The following is a 22,584-nucleotide window of genomic DNA, read 5'->3' as shown; positions in this document are numbered from 1 at the left end:
TTGTATTATTTAGCGGTCCAAGTGGTAGAAAAAAATCTTTCATTTAAAAGAACAATAAATACACAAACTATAATATAAACAACAAACCCGGGCAAGCCCATGGGAGTAGCCGGCACACCAGCTTGTGGAAAAAACGTGGGCATAAGAAAGAAAGAAGATCAGAGAGGATCGAGAGAGAAGGCTTGACGGAGATTCGAGCGACACTAATTCGGTAAATTCGATGGAGTTCACTTAGTTAAATAGTTTAAGAAATTAAATCTGCTCCCGTGTGGAAATGCCGGTCTCTTGTCCATATTTTCCCATCAAGAAACGAGCGCGCTTTTTTTTTTTTAATTCTCGTTGCCCGAGAAATATGCATTTATTTTACATAACATGAGCTAGTTGTCAGCCATCTTGGTGCAAAGGGTAACTAAAAACCTCAAAAAGGCTAGGCAAAAAAATAAAATTGTCCATTTTGGTCACTTTCGAGTCTCTATAGGTTGTATTCTACCTTGCACTCATTTTTGGTTGCACTACTCAGCAACATCTTGTAGTCATATAATACACATTGTCCCTTTAACGTAAGTAAAGCCAATTCAAATTACGGATTCATTTTCACTTTTTCACATCAATATATTTATAGTTTAACATTAATTCTTAATGTTTTTTTTAAAATCTTATTTGGTGTAGAAAATTAAAAAAATTATTAGAGAACAGTGGAATGTTTTTAAGAGAAGTTTTCTTGTGGAAAAACGGTTTTGGCCCAGTTTTACTCGGAAACTAGCTTTGGAGCAGTGCTCGAACTAAATCACCATAACTATTTCAAGGCAGTGGAGTATTTCTGATGTTGCGTTGTTCACATTTTTGTTTCATTTTCCTTTCTTTATTTTTCTAAAGTGTTTTGGTCATATGTAGACTTATCCTGTTCTTTATTAAAGAAAAGAGAGTTTTAAAAATAATTGTAAAGTCATTTTTGGGGCTCTTGGGTTGAATTTGTGGGTGCTTAAGTGCCCTCAAAAATAGGCTGGTAAGAGTTTAGTGTAGATCAAACTCATTTTAACTCGGGGGCCACACAATAGAACAAACATTCTCTCAGGGGCCGGATTATTAGATTAGAGAGGAAAAAAAGAGAGGGAAAGAAAAAGAGAGGGTAGGACAAAGAAAGATAGAAAAAGAGAAAAAAAATGGAGAGAAAAGAGAGAGAACATGAGAAACAAAAGAGATTAAAAAGAGAACTAGTAAGAGAGGGGGAAGGAAGAGAAAGAAAGAAATCAAAAGATAAATAGAAAGAGAGAAAGAGAAGAGAGAAAGGGAGAAAGAGAGAAAGGGAAAGCAAGAGAGAGAAAGAGAGAAAATGAAAAAAAGGAAGAGAGAGCAAAAGAAGGTAAAAAGACAAAGAGAAACAAAGAAGGAGAAAAAGAGACACAGAGAATGAAAGAAGGAGAGACAGAGAGTGAGAGAAAAAGGGTGGAAAAGAGAGAGAAAGAAACACAAGTAAAGTGTCTTTGTAAGAGGCACCTGGCTTTAGGAACATCAAGAGGACATATTTCAACCTGCAGCTCATTTTTCTCTTGCGCTTCTCTGAGCGTTGTCACGCAGGCCGGATTCAATCTCTTAGCGGGCCTTAACCGGCCCACAAGCTGCCTGTTTGGCACCCCTGGTGTAGATTGAAAGATAACGCGATAGGGATTGCATCATTTAACGACTCCCCCCTACCAAGGAGCGTCGCAGCGAGAAAAAAACATTCCAATCAACGACACATAAACATGCCATTTAACCAATTAACAAATTACATAGAGTAAGAAGACGAAAAAAGCCGGCAAGCGAAAACACCAGCATGTTTGCTCTAGTGTATAGCGCCGTTCTAGTTGGCCAAACTATCTATCAATCGATCAAAAAACAAACTCTAAATCCTTTAAAAAAAACGCGGGTTCTTACGATTTCACAACCGCACTACGTCACATCGCGATGTCAATTCGATTTCGATTAATCGTGCGGCCCTACTTCGGAGTATTCAACTTCTGCATCTGTTGACAATCAAACTCTTAATGTGCGTAAATGAGGGATTGACTTTGAAACGAATACCTAGCATGGTGTCTTCCGGGTCAAGCTCATAGTGGGTGGGGCTGAGAGGAAGGTTGATGGCATTTATCCCCTCCTCCTGAAGCTCAGACACTGTAGTGAAGAGAAACACAAACACACAAAAAATCAGTAAAACATAACTTTGATGTCAGATTGTCTTGACTGTTTCCACTATAAAATGGGTAACCAAAGGGTGAAGGATTTTATACATTTTACTATAAAGGATTTTATACGATTAAATACAAGTTACATTTATCAAGTGCAATGAAGATTTTCACCGGGTAGGCTGAAGTTCAATGACAGGTCACGCTGATCCAGATGCGGAATGTTTTGGCTCGGGAATTTTGATAACAGGGCTCTGACGAAGGACGTCAAGCATTGTTTTGATAAACACTCGGTGTTGTTTTGAGTTTTTCAGACATTGAGGTCAGGGGGTGGACCCCACGTGGGGGGGCTTTCCCTGGCACGCCCATCGGAGGAGCCGGAACACCAATTTGTGGAAAAAACGTGGGCAGAAGAAAGAAAGAAGATCAGAGAGGATCGAGAGAGAAGGCTTGAAGGAGACTCGAGTGACACAAATTCGGTTAATTTGATGGAATTCACTTAGTTAAATAGTTTAAGAAATGAAATCTGCCCCCATGTGGAAATGCCGGTCTCTTGTCAATATTTTCCCATCAAGAAACAAGCGCGAATTGTTAGGTGGTGTTTAGTTAATGGAGTCAGATAACTAATTTGAACAATTTGGTAAACGGTACATTTTAACATTTAATTCATAACGAGGGGAATAAAGCCACTTAACATGGGGCGACAGTAGCTCAGGAGGTAGAGCGATCGTTTTAGGATTAAGGGATCCCAGTTCGAATCCCGGCTTGTCCGTGTTACATGCCGAAGTGTCCTTGGGTAAGACACTGAACCCCCAATAAGCAGGTTAGCGCCTTACATGGCTGCACAGATCACGGCCGCTATTGGGAGATGTGAAGCACAATGTAAAGTGCTTTGGGAAGTCATTGACTTGAAAAGCGCTATATAAATGCAGATCATTTCATTTCATTTACATCAAGCATGATATGATACTCCAAATTTTGGAACACAATCCCTTTTCTCCAGTGATTTAGGATCTAGTATCAGTATTGTCACATGCCGCTGCCCATCAATGCAGAGGTCCAGCTCAACTCCAGAGAGCGAAACGGCGCTTTACATCAGAAAACAACGCCGATCAGATGATGAAGGTGCTGTATCTGAGTCATCTCAGAAGACTTATCCTGCTACTGGTAACCATGGAGACCAGTACTATCTGTTTCATGTGGGTGATCAAACCCCTACCCAAAAAAATGGTCTGGAAAGAGAGGTGCTGCCAGGCTGTACTTGCCCAAGACACAACACGAAAAAACACGACAACCCTGGAGGTTAAAGAATCCGTTAAACTGATCCACAGTTATTCTCATTTAGTACATAGGTGCTTTCTTTATTGAGAAAGAGCTCAATTGCATCAGGAAGAACGCCTGGGTTTTAGAAATGTAGTGCAATGAGTCTCTTTCATCAAAAGTCATGCAGTGAGGCTTCCTGTTTCGCTACAGGCCTTTAAACATGCCCAGCATGCCTTTCTTCTTGATTTGTCAGATAACTGAAGAGGTTTATCCATTCAAAACATTCACATTGGAAGCATGTAGCGAACATCCTGTGAATTGCTTTGCTTGAATGGAAAGGGGTCTACATAATCAACACCATTCTTAAACACACAGCAAATCAGTACCAAGTTTAATCAGGCATTACAGTTTGAGTAAACAAGTAACAAATTATATTATCGATTTTGCATCTATGGGACTGATTAACAGTCTTTTTTGTATTGGCCAAGTACTGGATTTATAAAAAAAATTGGGACAGAGTGTTACAAAGGGACTACAGCCAAATGTCCGTAAACATGTAATATGATTTCGTAAAGTAGTGACACGTGAACAGATAGGAACCACTGGATTGTTCCAGAAACCGCTTACTGCATTTCAAAGTATCAACTTGTGCGATAAAATACCATAAAATTTGGACTATAAGTCACGACTTTTTTCACGCTTTGTGCAAGAATGAAACTAGCACGGAGAGACCCTCATCATGGAAAAGGTGTCAATCGAAAGGGGAGCGTTAACTACCATATTGGAATCATTTTACAAGTCTGTTTATTTGCAAACGGAAATAATGTGGCAAAACGAACGGAATACAAGAAGAATCGCCCAATAAAGCAAAAATGCTTATTTATCTGTCGGCATTATCGTGTGTTTAGTCAAGTCATGTTTATTTGTATTGCCCTTAATCACAAAGAGTCTCAAAGAGCTGCACAGACCACAGATTATTGCAAACCACAGACATCACCTGATCTAAAACCTACATGAGGGCAAATAATACACAGATATTATCAACATAAAATATAAGTTATTCATATGCTATAGAAGTGTGTTTTAAGCCTCGATTGAAACATTTAGTAATACATATATTACACGGTTGGAGTCTATAGATTGTCCTTGATATAACGAAGCCATTTTCGTAGACATTCAAAGAAGTTGAAGACGGCCAGGAGACACTATGGTGAGTTACCTTGGCTTTATAGGTTTTCGGTATCTTGTTTCAGACCAATGGTGATGTTTCTCTGATGAGTGTATTTTGAAATGGTCAGAGGTCGGCTGTCGGACTGTTAAGGGGTTAAGGTACCACATTATTATCAAAACTATCTGTGTATCGTCTTTATTTGTAAATATCTCATGTTTCAATGTGGGCACCTACGGCTTATGGTCAGGTGAGGCTTATGTACGTACAAAAATGCATCACATGCATCAGAATTAGGCAGGCTGAGATATGGTAATAGTAAACAAAGCACTCCAGAGCCCAAGCAGTATGTACTGCAACAGTCAAGCCATCTCAGCACCGGGTGGAGACATTTTGTTGGCTTGGGGAGGGATGGGCGCCACCAGGCTGCACTTGCCCAAAACACACCACAGGAAATGGTGCCCCTACCACCCTAGTATAATCCATAATTTGATTGAAAATTCATGACAAGTCAAACATGCAGTTGAATAGAGCACTATTATCCAGATGACTGTCTCGTCATCTTAAAGGATATCTTACACATGCCGCTCGACCGTTGGTGAGGCAATCAAATGTATTTCGTTAAAACGGACAAAAGCTGGACTTGACAAAGTGTGATCCTGTCAGGGATGTGCTTGTTTGAAGATCTTTTCAGGAACTAAAATTGGTGTTTCCCATCTTTCAATGTGCATTGCACTCAAAGAAGTAGGGGGATATCATAAAACAAAACACAACAAAAGTTACATAATTCCGACTAAATAAATGGAGTTATAAATGAAGATATTATATAATCATGACTATATATGGGCAATGACATATTTCAATATTACAACAAAGGCTATAACAGTTTGATATGCATTTCTGAAATTAACCTGGAACATTATTATGAGGTTGTAAATGTAAGGATTGGGGGCTAGAATACACAGACAACCACAAAAACATCTTCCTTGAAAATGGGCACTGGTAGATTGAATGTATAATTGATATATTAATTTTAAAGTTATGTATTCAGATTTTTTTATTAGGAACTGATCATGTATCTGTATAGAGAGAAATGGATGTTAAGCGTTTCTTATGTCAGTTAGAACATGGATATAACCAATTTAAACACATTTTTTCCTGATATTTTCCATTCTTTATGTTTTCTTAGATCCAAAAAAAAAAAACATATTGACCTATAATTTGGGAGCCATTTTCAGTACTGGTCAGTGGGCGTTTTGGAATTTTCCTATTTCTATTCATATATAACACGGCGATCAAACCACAGCCTACAGGACACATCATACCCGCCAACAGATATAATCTGGCTCGCGAGACGATGTTGAGAGAAGCATAAGAAAAAAAAAGTCCCTTTTAGGAAAATCAATGACCTATGGATTTTGCTATGTGCACTGGATGCTGCAAAAGCCTCACGCCACTCTGACCATTGTATTTGTATATGACGACTGCAATTTATCAAACACAGACATATGTGCAAACACCCATTTGGATGTTACTTGATTAGAATAAAATTATTTGTTCAAGGCAGTACGATTTGCAATTACCTGGATGTCCCCATAAAAACTATATTTTTCCCTGCGCTCATGGCAAACCATCAAATAGAAAGTTTATAATAATAATAATAATAATAATTTCCTTTGTATTGTCATTCTTTGTAACAATGTACACAGAACGAAATGTCGATACACCTGACCCGTTGTAGCGAGCAGATGCAGCCGCAGCCAACAGAGGGCGCCGCCATTTTACCAATTAGGTATGACTCGGCCGAGGCGCGAACCAGCGACCTCCCAGTCTCAAAGCGGGCACACATATAGTTTCTGTAACTAACTTATAACTAACTAATTCATCAAGATATCAAATATCATGCACTAAAACAATTCTGAAGCAGCCCTATTACATTAAGATTTTTAACGCAAATTATTTACATTTTATGCTTAAAAAGGGGAGCTATTACTACCCTTAGTAAATGATTACAGAGACTCCTCGCTACTTTGTGCTTCGATTATCGCTGGTTTAGTCAACCGCTGATTTTAATCCGAATTGTCTTTATTATCATTGACGTCTACATATCCTTCGTTGTGGCCAGTAGAGAACACACAGGAAGTGCTGCACGGGGTGTGTGTTGGGTGGCAACTGCAATAAGCTGCTGTCAGTCAAACACGGGGCGGGCACTCAAGTGTGGCCACTAAAACCAACTGGACAGCGGCCGCTAGCTTTTAGCAGTTCGTTACATTGAAACGAAATTCATAAATTTAAATCAGACCTTGAGGAGAGTCAGAAGAGCACAATAAAATGTTGATCACAAGTAGCTGCTTATTGGATTATTATCAGGAGCAACTGGGGAAGCGTCGGTTAGAAGGCAAGACTCGCGGTTCTGCTGGTCCGGCCTAAGGCTACGGCTAAGCTAACAACTCTCCTAAGCCATCGTGGCTGGACCCTGTATCTTGCCAACGTCAGGTCTATTAGCTATGAAGAGGATAACCTGGAACAACAACTTGTGGGAAACCGCTACATTTGAGACAATTTTATTTAAATCATAGCAGAGATCTGGCTCAATCCGAGGACACCCGATGCAATTGCGCATTTAGCCAGTCGCTCTCTAATTTGCTATATTACACTGAAAGGAGAAGCCTTTCAATTCCTTTTTACTTTTGTGTAATGACAATCAAACCATTTAGTCAAGTCAAGTCATGTTTATTTGTATAGCACTTAATCACAAAGAGTCTCAAAGGGCTGCACAGATCAAAGACTATTGCAAACTACAGACTATTATGACACCATTCCCTCATCTAAAACCTACATTAGGGCAAATAATAGACATATTCAACTGCAATTGTGCGTTGTGTGTAATTATTTGTAGATCTATAAGTGTTTTTTTGTTACAGTTGTATACTCTCAGTCGGTAATCGAGTCGTAGTCGAGAAATTTAACCCTTGTGGGCTTTCAATGAAGGTGCGACACTACTTTGCAGATTTTTTTGGTCCCCATTGACCCCGAAAACCGAGAGATCTCTGTACATAGGTATTTTTGTGCGTTTCAAAACCAATTGAAGGAAATAGTCCCTTTATAAACAAATAAGACAATGAATAACAATGTGTGGAAGTAAATGCAAAAGCGAAACAAAGGTTTGACCTATGTTATCTTTTTCCTTCATGTAGTGGCAGGGTATCTGATTTAATACTCTATCGGCATATACATAACATTAAATAGATCCGTTTTTTTTTCTGGCACACCCCTGTGCAGATATTTTTCTATCCAAAACTTTGGAGACCCCTGCTGTAGCACTTATATTCTCATTCCGTCTGCACCTTAGTTCCAACTCACTCTTATTTCACTTTACTATGGCAACTGCTTTGGCAACTGAGCATGAGCATCACAGTGACCTGCAATTGATTCAATGATATGGGGGGCAGTAGCCAAAGCATTCTATGAAACCAGGGAAAAGGCACGGATCCATGCACGTTGTGCGAATGTGTGTGCATGTCTTCTGCCGTCACAAATTTGATGCGATTACATGCAACAGCATTGAATGAGGCTCAGCTGTGGAAGAGAGCAGGACAGCACAAAGTAATCATCCATCTAAAAGGAGACCTTTTTACGGGCATGTAAAAGCACTTGAACAGAATACTCGCAGAAAGAAGTAGGCTAGGAAAACAAGCGATTTCTAATGACATTACACAATCGTTCTATTTGATATTTATCACCCAAGAGCAAAGCGAGGGTGGTGATAATGTTTCTGTTCGGGATATAAGTTTATAGAGCTGTTTATGTGTCTGCCCACCTGATGAAAACGGGGAAGGTTAGATACCACCATCTTTCACAGGCAGTTAGGTAGGTTACCCTGGATACAAAAAGTGACCATAAAAGCTGATGGAACATTTTTAGTTTGATTGACTCAGCATTTCCTCAGGAAGACATTCCACTCTCCCAGAAAGTACGACATTGAATAGCAAAATCATCTTTCACAGACAGTCAGGTAGGTTGACTTGATTCCAGTCTCAAATGACAAAATGACTAAAAATATCAATACCACATTTTCAGGGTTGGGTAGGGTTACTTTAACTAGATTACTTTCAATTACTTTTGGATTACTCCAATACCAAATATGCTAATAAAAGACAAAAGAAACTAAATATGAATAAAATGACTAAATTTTGTGCAGGCTTGGGGAGTAACGGAATACAAGGAACGGCATGTTGGCAGGCTGTTTGGATTTATTTTAATTTTGTTTCTGTCGCATTTTATGTTAGTTTTGCCGGAGATCAAAGAGATCAAAACAAGGAGAAAAAGCTTACCACGTGTTGTGAGTCATCATTTTATTCATATTTAGTTTCTTTTGTCTTTTATTAGCATATTTGGTATTGGAGTAATCCAAAAGTAATTGAAAGTAATCAAGTTAAAGTAACCCTACCCAACCCTGCACATTTTACAGGCAGTCAGGTAGGTTACTATAGATGTGAATAATGCCAAAAAAATTGACTCAGCATTTCTGGTCTTGCCAACTCAGCAACTTTCCCAGAAAGACATTCTTTGAACTATAGTGAAAACAACATTGAATATCAACACCATCTTTTACAGGCAGTCAGGTAGGTTACCCCAGATGAGAAGAATGCCAAAAAAAAAGGACATTCTACTCTCCCAGGCCTGAACAAGTTTGGCCAGGATCACAATATCCCACAAGCAATCAGGTAGGACACTCTAGAGGGGAAGAACACACAGAGGTTTCGATGACTCAACAGTTTTTACAGGAAGATATTCCCCTCTTCCAGGACAACAGCATTCAATTTCAACACAATGTCTTGCTGAAAGTTAGAAGGGGTGAACCTTTATGTGAAAAAATGCCTAAAAAGATGAGCACATAAGGTTATAATGAATCAGCATTTAATTTTAGAAAGACATTCCATTCTCCCATGCCAGAAGGATATTATGATTAGCTCCCTGAATATCCCAGAATTATAATTCAAACTTGAGCCCCCGAAAAGACCACCAGCCCTCCAGCTAATGCACACTTTTCATGCCATTAATTTGCTAATCTGGATAAAAAAAAAAATTCTACTATGAGGCCCCTGAGCTAAAAAGAGTTTGACATCTTTGCCTTGGATGCATCTGCCTCATACACAAAAACAAAACAAAACAAATAAAAGTGTTAAATGACAACTGTAACTTAAGAATGTGCTTCTTCAAAATTGTGTTGCGTTTAATTATAAATGTAAGTTTGCCTAATGAGAAAATCATAATCAATCATATTAATAAAAACAAACTGTTAGTAAAATCCAACAATTCAATTTGAAGATATAGTGAAACTTACATCTCTATTATTAGTATATTGAGCAAGTAAGCATCAAATCCAAACACATATTCATCAGTCGTTTCTCTACAAAGCAGATACTCATCATCTCAGGGGAATCCATAATTTTAAGGTACAATATTTTCGCACAAGTCAAGTCAAGTTTATATTCCTTAATCACAAGAAGTCTCAAAGGGCTGCACAGACCACGGATTATTGCAAACAACAGACTATTATGACACTATCCCCTGAACTAAAACCTTCATGAGGGCAAGGAAAAACTCAAAACTTCAGCATGATGAAAATGAAGAAACCTTGAGAAGGGACCGCACCTGAGGTAATCCCCCCCATCCATTACACTGGCATTACACTGTCCCTTTAAAAAATAACATTAGACAGAGGCTGTGTCTGTAATTGCACCTCTATGAACACAGGAGGCGCACCACAACTTTGATTGTGTGACCTCACCGCAAAACCTAGTGGAGAAAGAAAATTAAAGTACGTTTTTTTAAAAAGCCATTGCGTCACCCGAAAAGCTGTTCATTTATAGAACGATTAAGGCGATGACTTTTGAAATGTCCCTAATTTACATCAATCTAAATAAATGATAAATTATACATACAATAGCAGTGTCTGAAATAACGTCTGCCCGGACGCCCGGGGCGTGCATCTTTAATGTCGGGTGTACAACTTACAAAACGTCTCCGCCGGGTGGCCAACAACTTTTTCAAGAGGAAATAAAAAAAATGTTTTGTTTTTTATTCCGATTTCGTAATCATCGTTCGGTGTGGAAATTTCGGAATTTTGCTTTGTTTGGCAGTTTGCATACTCCGCAGCCGATCAGAAGCCTGCATCGAATAACTTCGTGCTTACAGATTCTCCCGAGCGTTATGAGGTCGCGCATTTGCATATCCATTTCCAAAGTAGACGCACAGAGAACACAAGAAAAATGGAGAAGTGGTTAAGAATCAAGCCAAAACCTCAGCCTCTGACAAAAGATTCAAAAGAAGCTGACAAAATTTATGACGCTACAAAACGTAAAAGTACATTAAAAACATCGTGGAAAGAGGAGTTCACGTGGCTTGTAGCAGACGACGCAACGCAAACATTGCATGAATGAAAATGAGTAAATTCAGGTACATACTGATAGCAGATGGAAAACAGCGATGTCATATACATGCAATTAATGTTATAAGCAGATTTATAATAAACTTAATTTTAAAGTGTTGTTCTGTTATATATTCTGATTATCAATCCTTAAAATTTTGCAACAAGGTTTTTTTTTTGCGATTAGTCGTCTTATTGCAATTCAAGTTGAGAAAAATGGGGCAGGCAACTTTTCAGAGTTGTCCGCCCTGGTGTCGGGTAGCTTTGTGTCATGAGTTTAAAACACTGATAATAAATATACTGAAGACACTAATATATGATGTTTTGGGGTATAATATGTTATAGGAGTCAAGTCAAGTCACATTTATTTGTATAGCCCTTAATCACAAAAATGTCTCAAAGGACTGCAAAGGATTACAATTACACCATTACCTGATCTTAAACCAACATGCAGGCAAGGAAAAAGTCAAAACCTCAGAGTCACTAGTGATTCTACTATACATTTGAAATGTCATTTCTTTGTTTACTAATTTTCCTTTGTGGGGTAGGGTTCTGTTTTTCTTGTTTTGATTTTAAATATGAATTCCCTGCAAGGAAAAATGGGACAGAGTAGGCCTTTAAAAGCTTCGGCTTCAGCCTACTCCCTTTGAGCACATGAATATGTATTACAGTTGAAGGATTTTTATACATTTTACTATGAAGGATTTTATACAAGTTACATTTGTTGAATACAATGAAGACTTTTCACAGAGAAGGCTTGAGTTCAATGACAGGTCATGCCGTTCCGAATGCGAATATTTTGTTTAGTTCTGTTGATAACAGAATTCTGACGCAGATGGTGGGCGATGTTTGGAGAGCGAGGCCCTGATGACGTGGAAACGCGCAGGGATGTTTTGACCAGTCCAAAGATCGAGGAGCTATGGAGACCACGTGGGGGCTTTTCTCTGGCCCGCCCATGGGAGGAGTCAGCACGCCCATGGGAGGAGCCGACACGCGAGCTTGGGAGAAAAGCGTGGGCCGGGAGAAAAGAGAAGATCGAGGGACAATCGAGAGAGAGGCTGGACGAAGAGCGACACTAATTCAGCAAATTTGATGGAATTTACTTAGTTTATTATTTAAAGAATTAAATCTGCCCCCGTGTGGAAATGCCAGTCTCTTGTTCATTTTTCCATAAAGAAACGAGCATGCATTGTTAGGCGAATGTAAGTTGTGTTTGGTTAATGGAGTCAGATAACTAATTCGAACAATTTGGTAAATGCTAGGGGCAGCACGGCGGCGCAGTGGTTAGCTTAAGGTCTGGGGAACCTCCTGTATGGGTTCAAATCCAGCTACTGTACTTCCAGTGCGGAGTTTGTATGTTCTTCCCGTGCTTGCGTGGGTTTGCTCCGGGCACACCGGTTTCCTCCCACATTCCAAAGACATGCATTTCAGGTGGATTGGCCGATTCAAATTGTCCCTAGGTGTGAATGAGCAAACGAGTTGTCTGTCCCTGTGTGCCCTGCAATTGGCTGGCAACCAGTTTAGGGTGTCCCCTGCCCACTGCCCGATGATTGCTGGGATGGGCTCCAGCACCCCCGCGACCCTACTGAGGATAAGCGGTGCAGCTAATGAGATGAGATGGTAAACGCTACATTTTAATGTATTAAATTCCTAACACAGTAAATTACTATATTGTGCAGCTGTTCTTTGTGTTAATATTTTATTGTTTCTTTTGTTACTCGATGATCGATATAGTTTTAGTGCTGTGCCTAAATAAAACGCCACTCAGGAGGTAGAGCGCTCGTCTTGGGATCAAGAGATCGCAGTTCAAATCCCGGCTCCTCCGTGTTACATGTCGAAGTGTCCTAGGGTAAGACACTGAACCCCTAATACCCCCAATAGGCAGGTTAGCGCCTTACATGGCTGCACGGCCGCTATTGGGAAATGTGAAGCACACTGTAAAGCGCTTTGGGAAGTCTTGACTTGAAAAGCGCTATAGAAATGCAGATCATTTCATTTCATTAATTGTATGGTTCTGTTTCCCTTTGGGGCAAAATTTCCTACATTAAGTAAAACCAGAACATACATAGATGAGTGTGTCACCTCCAGTGTATAATGGTGTGAGTTTCTTGTCCAGTACTAGTTAGTGACTGATGGGAGGCAATGAACATCTCAAGGAATTTTTTGACCTTACAAGGATACAAAATGATCGCTTGCGATAACGGAGATAATGACGCCAGATTTCTCTATAACCTATCGATAAAATGAACACTAGGTTTAAATGTATCATCCTGTCCCTGTTTCCAGAATTAGCCACACAAATAAACACTGATTCGTGTGACTTTACTTTGCTGTTTACATTAACGAAATGACAGTAAAACATTTTATTTCAAAACACTAATGTCACTGAGAAAAGAATAAAAAGATAATATTGATAAAAATAGAAATAAATATGACAATTGAAAAATATAAAATTAAAGAAAGTATAGTACCTTCTTTGGCTTTTTTCCTCCTTGCCAGGGTGCCACCAAGTTTTCCAAGGAAAGAGTCGTCTTTCTTTCGAGAAGAAGGAGATTTCGGCGTTGTCGGCGATTTGGGAGAAGACGGAGATTTCTGAGGCGAGGAAGCCATTGTCCTAAGAAAACGATAAAACTTTAAAAAATGACGTGGAAACTGAAAGTTTATTGAAAAGGGGGGGAGAAAAAAAAAATCCCTGTCCCCTCCCTAAAGCGGAAATAGAATTCCAGACTTTCCTCCCGAAGTTGGTCGGAGAGGCCCCGCCCCTTGGACTAACATCAGGGGCGGAAGCGTTTTTTTTTTAAATTCCCCCAAAGTCAAAGAAACACACTTAAAATTTTTGGCTAAAGGATAATATCTCCTCATTTTTGAAAATTAATATTGAAATAACCGACCCTATGTTCTTTTAATGTTCAGTTATACAAGAGTACAGGCAAAATGTTCAGCTCTGCCGTAGGGTTGGGTAGGGTTACTTTAACTGGATTAGTCAAAATTCAAGTCAAGTCAAATGTATTTATATAGCCCTTAATCACAAAAATGTCTCAAAGGACTGCCCAGGATTACAGTTACAAAATTACACAATGACCTGATCTTAAACCAGCATGCGGGCAAGGAAAACTCAAAAACCTCAGTGAGGAGAAAAGAGAAACCTTGAGAAAGGACCTCACATGTGGTAATCCCCCTTCCAGGATTGACCAGGGTGAATTACAATTAGCATTACTGTACACATAATAGTAAATAGATTACTTTCAATTACTTTTGGATTCCTCCAATACCAAATATGCTAATAAAAGACAAAATAAACTAAATATGAATAAAATGATGACTTACAACACGTGGTAAGCTTTCTCTCCTGGCTTTGATCTATTTGATCTCCGGCAAAACTAACATATAATGCGACAGAAACAAAATGAAAATAAATCCAAACAGCTTGCCAACATCATTTTTGCCGTTCCATGTATTCTGTTACTCCAAGCCTGCACAAAATTTAGTCATTTTATTCATATTTAGTTTCTTTTGTCTTTTATTATCATATTTGGTATTGGAGTAATCCAAAAGTAATCAAGTTAAAGTAACCCTACCCAACCCTGCGTACTCCTGTCATCCCCACGTGTCCTACCAAATTCATCTCATCTCATCTCATTAGCTGCACCGCTTATCCTGAGTAGGGTCGTGGGGGCGCTGAAGCCCATCCCAGCAAACATCGGGCAGTGGACAGGGGACACCCTGAACTGGTTTCCAGCCAATCGCAGGGCACACAGGGACAGGCAACTCGCTCAGTCACACCTAGGGACAATTTGGACCGGCCAATCCACCTGAAATGCATGTCTTTGGAATGTGGGAGGAAACCGGAGTGCTCGGAGGAAACTCATGCAAGCACGGAGAGAACATACAAACTCCGCACAGTAAGTCCGGTAGCTGGATTTGAACCCACACAGGAGGTTCCCAAGGCGCTAACCACTGCGCCGCCGTGCTGCCCTCGTTATATCATATATATTGTCAATTGAAATTTTGTTGTGAGATCCTGAGTTGCTCGACATGAATGAGGTTTGTTATAAAAAAAAGTTCAAAAATGAAGAAGCTTGGACGTTCACTGTAGAAAGAAAAAATACATGCAAATATATTAAGTAGACAAATACATTTTCTTATTCAAATTATGAATTCATTTTCTGCATTAAATTATTGTTGGTAATATACTGATTAAAGGGATAACTACAAACCTGTCTTTTTTCATTTTATACTTCCTTTTTTTCTTAACTTCTTTATACAACATAATAATTCGTAATATAATGCATCAAAGCAAGTGAGCCGTTTGAGAGCCGGCTCTCTTTAATGAGTTCAGCCGAAAAAAAATGGTTCTTTAAAAAGAGACGGACTTCCTTTCACTACACAACTACCACGGAATGATGTATGATGGGAAATCCCCAGGCGGCAGACGCATGCGCACAGCAGCATCAAACCGCTCGCTTCGTTTGCAACGAAAAAAAACGATACCGAGATAGAGGATACTGCGGCAAACTTGTTTGACTTGCCGTTTCCTGATAGTCGGTGTATACCGGATGGTACCCATAATTGACAAATGCGTTTTGCTGATTTTACTTGTACGTTGTACACGTCTCGAAATGCATAATAAACTTACAAGTTGACAGGTATGGGTTTTATAATATAATGTCCATTTTTTTAGCTTGCTATATGGCTAGCTTTTTATCTTTTTACAAGCTATCATATTACTCTTTTATCTATTTAGCAAGCTACCGAGCTTTTACATTTTTTGTATTCTACCTAACATTTAACCTTTTTTGCCAGTTATCAAGCTAAATTTTGACCTCTTTTTTAGCCAGCACGCTAGATTTTTTTTAAGCTTTCTATTTGGCTATTTACATGGCTTTTCCTTGTTTTTCTAGCTCCCTTTAAGTTTTCCCCCCTGTTTACCTATGTAGCTAACCATCAATCTACATTTTTAGAAAGCCATCTAGCTAAGTTGCTATTTTATAAACGTACTGTATATGGAACCGGTTGCCCTTTGCGCTAATTAGGAACAAATGTTAAAAAGTTGAGACCCATAAACTAAAAGTTTTCCATAAACATAAGGGCTTGCACAATATGCTTAACAAATAATTGCAAGATCATGCATGAACTCTGAAAGAACCTTTCAGCTTCCAGGGGTTTCCCTGTATGACACATTTGCAGGATTCCAGCCATCGACAGACCCGCTGCTACTTGATGGAGCTTCTGTTTATGATAAAAAAAATGCGACATGAACACCGAAATAGTTGGAAGTGTAGAAAAAGATTCAGTACAAACAATCACTACATTTTAGTGAAGAGGAAAAAAAGGCAGCATGAACATTTCAGTGAACTGTGGAAAAATAATGCAGTATTAAAAATGGCTGTAAAGACGTGTAGATAAATGCAGTATTCAAAAATTACTGCATTTTAGTGAAGGGGAAAAAAAATGCCCCATGAAATATGACTGAAGTAAGAGGAGGGGAATAACTTTCTTGCTCATTGCTTCTGGATTTACCGCCTTTGAGTTAATAACAGTTGTATTAAGCCGCAAGCCACTGTGCAGTTGCTGGACCATTAGTGGTGTTGATGACATATAAAATAGAATGCATTTTTCTGTTATCACACTATTTTTACTCACAGTGCCACATTGTACAACATGGTTTTGGCTGAACTTTTTCCCATAATGCCCCATTTTAATGTTGTACAACATGCACCATAAGTGTGATGAAACCAGACCCAACGCCTTTTCCTGCGAGATCCCTCATAGGCTAATGGGTAGAATTTGGTGCTTTCACTTCTGCGATCCAGGAATGATTCCCATTGCATTCAATGTAGGGCAAATGTGGCTAATGTATGGATCAATTTTTGTATCATTGGTCATGCAAAATAATTTACCTTCAAAAACTCCATGAATAATGCGCACCCAAACATTGAATTTATTTTTTGGGGGGTGTGGGACAAAAAAATGGTGTATACACGCATATTGTATAACAAAAATAAGGCAACATTTTTTTTTTCTATCTCTGCTGTCAAGTACCAAACGGCCCACAGCAGGGCACAGTCCGTGGCTCGGTCAATGGTTGGCGACTGCTGATCGATATAAAAAAGGACAGAGTGCTGCAATAAATGACTTTTTGACGAAGTAATTACAAACTTGATGCAAAATACTTTCTTTTACATAGTCTTGTTATTCAACAGGGAAGATATCATATACAGTACATTCATTTTATTATTGATTGGGATTAAAAAAAAAAACACAAACAACATGTAGCAACACATTCAAATCATACCTAAATACACAAAAACGGCTAATTTTTCTGGGAACAAGGTAATTTCCCCTCTAAATGGTTTAAAATAGGTACACAGGAGATATGACATCCCGGATTATGGGCTGCACATACAGTAATGTGTAAGAGGGAGTAAATTGCTTTGCAAGTCATTTATTTCACATATGGCATCCCCATTGATCGAGAAGTGCAAGGTAAAAGAAACATACACATCTTAGACTGCTATAGTAGGTTTCATACTGTTGTTTCATTAGGCAGGTCACATTTTCCTTGCGCCTCCGGTCAAAATGCGGAATATAATGCGAATCAATACACATCTGTAACCTTTTGAGGTACCATCAGAAGCGCGAGAAGATGAACACTGCTATATGAGTGGATATGGAAGATTTTGAAATGGTTGCACGGATGTCTTCTCACATGCAATTACTCTAAATCGAAAGGTGAAACCAACCAATAGTGAAACACCAAATTCTAATGACAGCTTCACACACAATGACACAAACTTAAAATATTCAACCAAGTTTACACCAGTGGATTCAAAATCCAATTACAAAATGATGTGCAAAACTGAAACCCCAGCTAAGTTTCCTGGTTAGTCAATGTGACTGAAAAAAAGTGATTATATACATTGGAAGAGATACTTTTTCAACAATACAACTTCTGTAATAAGACCATCAGTTCGGTCCAGAATCCAATAAGTGTGCAAAAAGAAGTCACTCTCAGCAGTAGTTAATAGAAGGTATGATTCCGTTCTGTGTTGGTTCAATTTAAATTCTTCAAGTCTTTGTCAGTTTGATGAAAATCTCAAGCGTCAACACCATATTGTTGTATGTTGGGAATTATTTTTAAGTTTTCTTTCTTCAAGCAAGTGCTTCGGATGGCATCAGAGTATCTGGACAGCGCTCACTGGCTTGTATGTAATTGGGCCTCTCTTGAATATTCCCCACTAAGCCCCACCTCTTCTGAAGTCCAGCTGTCGTTCGCTTGGGTCCAATGGAACTCGTAACCTTTTGATAGCACAAGGCTCTCCAAGTCCCGGTCTTCGGCTTTTTCTCTCAGCCTCTGTTCTTCAAGCTGAGACACTAGCATGTCGCGTTTTTCCACTGTTCGAATGATCTCAGAAAGGATCTCCTGCTCCTTCTGGAGCTCAGAGGCACTCTTCTTAGAATCTTAGAGACGGAGGAAAACATTAATAGATATAATATGATCAACTTGATTTTTTACAGTCAAGACAGATTTACCTTCTTTACTCATCCTGTCGCGAAGGTCTTGCTGAAGTCGACCCTGAGTGTCCTCCAATTCGAGCTCCTGAGCACTGAAACAGAGCGATTATGAGACCACTACTGGTTCAAGATGGAAAGCGCATCACCATTAGGCGCAGTCACTTACAAGATCATGAGATCGGACTCGTATCGTGCTAGTCTGTTCTTCTCCAAAACCAGTTCAAACCATGATTGGTAAAGTTGGGCGAGTTCGCCATCACTGGTCTGACTGTCAGTTCCTTGGAGTAAAGAAACAATAGTGAAGATAGATTGACAGTGAGTTGATGCAGAAGGTACAAACTATTAATAGAAGACAAGGGGAGATAACAATTAAGACAAAAAACTCAGACAACATATTTCGAGATGATGTGAAAAGAGGTAACTTTACATTGTAATACAACCCCAACAGTATCATGGCACAAGTACCGTGAATACCAGATTACCAGACGTTTTCTTCTTCTTCTTTTTCTACATTTTAAACACTGCTGTTTACAAAACAATGTGGCTTATTCATTTTTTCCTTGCAAGGCAGATGGTCGCCGAAGTGCGACAAAAATGTTCTCAAAACAAAATTAAATGTATTGTAATGATATAAATTCAAAAAGCTTGTACAATTACAACAGCCTGTGACTTGCTGAGCCACTCAATCGATCTTAAGCTCCCCCATCCCTTGCGCACATGACAAAGTGATGAAGGGGACACCCAGTAATGCTGGTACTACTAAATCAAAAACATTATATATGCCAACACTAGCTACCAACAAAAGGAGGAGTACATGATAATTATCCGGCAGAGAGTTTTCGGCTTGACAGGAAAAATATACCCAATAATTAGTCACCTGCTGCCATACTAAAATTTTCAATCAGCAGATACTACTCGTTCGAAAGATTTTAAGTATTTATGTATAGTTCTTTGTAATGACAATTCAATTAATATTGATTGCTGCCCAAGTTGGCTTACAGACTTCCAACGAGTGTCTTAATCGTAGCACAATATGTTACTTTTCTGTGCTAGGTGCATTGCACAAAAAAAGCAAACTTGAATATGTTCGTCATAAATGTGTTTCAAAAAAAATAAAAGACCAGGGGTCCTACAGCTTAAGGCAAGTTAAATTCAAGAATTTACGACCAAGTCGACGGAAAAAACTACAAAACACAAATATTTCTTGCACACAATTTATCCTGCCTCATACACGTTACTTGGCAAAGATTTTAGCCATTGCCAAAAACGGTTTGTTGGCAGCCACTTCTCATTAAATTGAGACTTTGCCATGGTCCAAAGTAAACATCTCTGTCCGAAGTTGCTATGTGTATTCTGGGTAGACCTAAGGGGCCGGTCACACAGACATTTGCGGCTGAATCACGGCCAGAAATTTCTGCCTTTGAGGCGGACGCTATTAGACGCATTGAGATCGCTATTCATACGAGATACAGCGGTGCTTAACACGAGGTCGGAAATTCGCGCGCGGGTGGCAGCGCGAAACTGTTTGGCGCTGCTCAATTCTTCAGAGTGCGGGTACACAGTCTTTCACGAGCGTATTGAGGCTGAACCACGGCCAGAAATTTCTGACCGTGAAGCAGATGTTGTTGGGCGCTGTAGGACGTTTTGAGACCGCCATATAGACGAGATAGAGCAGTGCTTTACTCGCGGTCGGAAATTTTCACGTGGTTGGCCGCGTTCAAAACTTTTGAGCTGCTCAAAAGTTTGAGCACGTGTTAAACCGCGTGCCGCACACGTGGTCAACACGAGTAATGACGCGGAAATGACGCGGAACGACGTGCTCTGGCCGCGGCCAGGGCGTGCTTACGCATGGGTAGGACGGGAAATTTCAGCGGGTAATCGTGGGTGGAGCATGGTAATAGCATGTTCTGCGCCTGTATCGCGGTGTTATTACGTGAAATTAGCGTGTTACGCGTGTGACGGTCAAACGCCTTTCTCTGCGTATAAACAGCGCGAATGCCGAGCACACGTCAGTTGTGCTCGTGACGTCAAGGGGGTGAACATGGATCCCCGTCAGCGTAGTTTCTCTTCATTTCGAATAAATCTTTCGGTGCATTCGCAATGGTCACAGCAAGGCTTTACCGCCAGGACCTTAGCTTGGCCTTTTGGCTGAGAGTGAGAGTCCCGGCTCCGAAGCTTTGTAGCATATTATGAACTGATCGATAATGGATAATGAATAAAGAAGATAGACCAATAACCATTAACCACCCCCCGTCAGCGTAGTGAACTCGTCTTAATCCATTTTTATTTCTTGACGTTTCTTTTCAAGATAATAAAATAAAAATGATTCCATAGCTTGAAATCTTGATCTTCACGAGACTGTGTCTTGTGCGGTTATGATTACTACAGCCCGGTGCCGAGATTTGCATCTCCTCGCTACAAATACTTTGACCTCGTTTTATCTCACTTTTAGGGAATGTAATGGCGAATATATAACTAAAACCACTTCGTCTTGCATTTGTTGGAAATGTATTACAACTTAAACCATTCCGTCTTTGTTTTTGTTGTGAACGTAATCGAACGGTAAATCCTCCCCCCCTCGCGTGAACGCGCATTCTGCTGCGCTTCCAACGAAAGCGATCGTATTCTATATAAAACGCTTACTAAAACAATAAAGCGAGCTAATTATAACAATTGGGAGATCCTAGTCTATATAATGCGTTTATTTAAACAATAAAGTGCGATCGTATTCTACAAAATGCGTTTGTTAACGTGGATGAAAAAGTCACGCGAGGGGGTGGGGCGGTGTGGGTGTTGCGTAGGAGTCGGATTTCGGGCACAACACCGGCTCGGGAGCTTTTATACCCGTGGTCCACACGAGAAAATGACGCAGAAATGACGCGATGAGGAAGCGGAACAGTCGCCGGCGTCTGTTTTGCGGGCATACCACCGATGAACAGCGGGTTGGCCAATTTTGCGCATTTTCCATCCCGGGCAACCACGGGCAAAAAAAAAAAACGCAAAATTTTAGCCGTGATTCAGCCGCAAACGGCTGTGTGACCGGCCCCTAAGACATCCGTCTGCTCCGAAAGACCTGACTGAAACCACATCACTGTTTTGATACTTCTGTCATTGTGGTCATGCAATGTTGTCATGAAAGTAAATGAATTATTCAGACAGACTATTGACAAATCATAACCATGTTTTTTTTAGATCAACCCAATACAAATCTTATTAATGTGTTTACATTTTTAAGAATTTCAAAAATTGGATTTAAGACGTTTTAATGTCAATCAGGCCTCATTTTAAGAATAATGAATTCAATTCCTTTTAAGACTTTTCAAGGATCTACGGGAACCCTTAGAAACACCCTTTACCATAAATGTCTTGAAGTCCTCTACTACGCCCACTTTACAATAACCCCACACACACACACACACACACACACACACACACACACACACACACACACACACACACACACACACACACACACACACACACACACACACACACACACACACACACACACACACACACACACACACACACACACACACACACACACACACACACACACACAGTAGAACACAACTGAGTTTAGTTGTGCTTTAAGAATTGATGACAAAGTTGTAACCTTTTTTCAATGATCAATACGCGTGGGCATGGTAAAAAAACGATAAAGCAAGCACAAAAATAGAGCATGAACAAAACATTTTCACCCTAAATCGTATTTTACCGAACCCTTCAAAATCCTCATCCTGTTTCTCAATCGTAGAGCAGCGCTAAATCTACATCCAACGACCCAGCTTCACTCTCACATGCAGATACTGATAACACGTACGGACACAAACACACAGGTTCTCATTCTTGCACATAATGTTTCATTGTACACAAATTATTTACCGCTCGCATTTTCCCTTCAAGTTTCATGGTGCCCTCTGCCTCACAATTCACAACACACAAAATAGTGCGTGCCACACATTTGGAAGAAAACGTAATATTTAAACGTGCACTTAATAGTCTGCAAATACTGTACACAGGTTAACAACACATATTGT

At 39.7% G+C, this 22,584-nt stretch overlaps 2 protein-coding genes across 2 annotated transcripts in view; both read right to left on the bottom strand.

The window, feature by feature from the left end:
- Positions 1-13,736, bottom strand: part of LOC148362362 (alpha-parvin) — a 36,928-nt gene extending 23,192 nt beyond the window's left edge. The window contains exons 1-2 of the mRNA XM_088339762.1: positions 13,501-13,736; positions 2,065-2,154 (exon numbers count right to left, since the gene is read on the bottom strand). Coding sequence (XP_088195888.1) covers positions 2,065-2,154; positions 13,501-13,639 — 229 coding nt within the window. The 5' untranslated portion in view covers positions 13,640-13,736. The remainder of the gene's footprint in view (positions 1-2,064; positions 2,155-13,500) is intronic.
- Positions 13,737-16,947: 3,211 nt separating this feature from the next.
- The window catches only part of LOC148362361 (F-actin-monooxygenase mical2b-like), a 71,302-nt gene continuing 65,665 nt past the window's right edge, over positions 16,948-22,584 (bottom strand). The window contains exons 36-38 of the mRNA XM_088340272.1: positions 18,711-18,822; positions 18,563-18,636; positions 16,948-18,490 (exon numbers count right to left, since the gene is read on the bottom strand). Of these exons, the coding sequence (XP_088196398.1) occupies positions 18,225-18,490; positions 18,563-18,636; positions 18,711-18,822 (452 nt within the window). The 3' untranslated portion in view covers positions 16,948-18,224. The remainder of the gene's footprint in view (positions 18,491-18,562; positions 18,637-18,710; positions 18,823-22,584) is intronic.

The sequence above is a fragment of the Urocampus carinirostris genome, chromosome 7 (genome assembly GCF_059441175.1).
Source record: "Urocampus carinirostris isolate Australia breed hairy pipefish chromosome 7, RoL_Ucar_1.0, whole genome shotgun sequence".
In the NCBI taxonomy this organism is placed as follows: Eukaryota; Metazoa; Chordata; class Actinopteri; order Syngnathiformes; family Syngnathidae; genus Urocampus; species Urocampus carinirostris.
The sequence above is the reverse complement of the archived record's forward strand: the minus strand, read 5'-3'. Positions and strand labels throughout refer to the sequence as shown.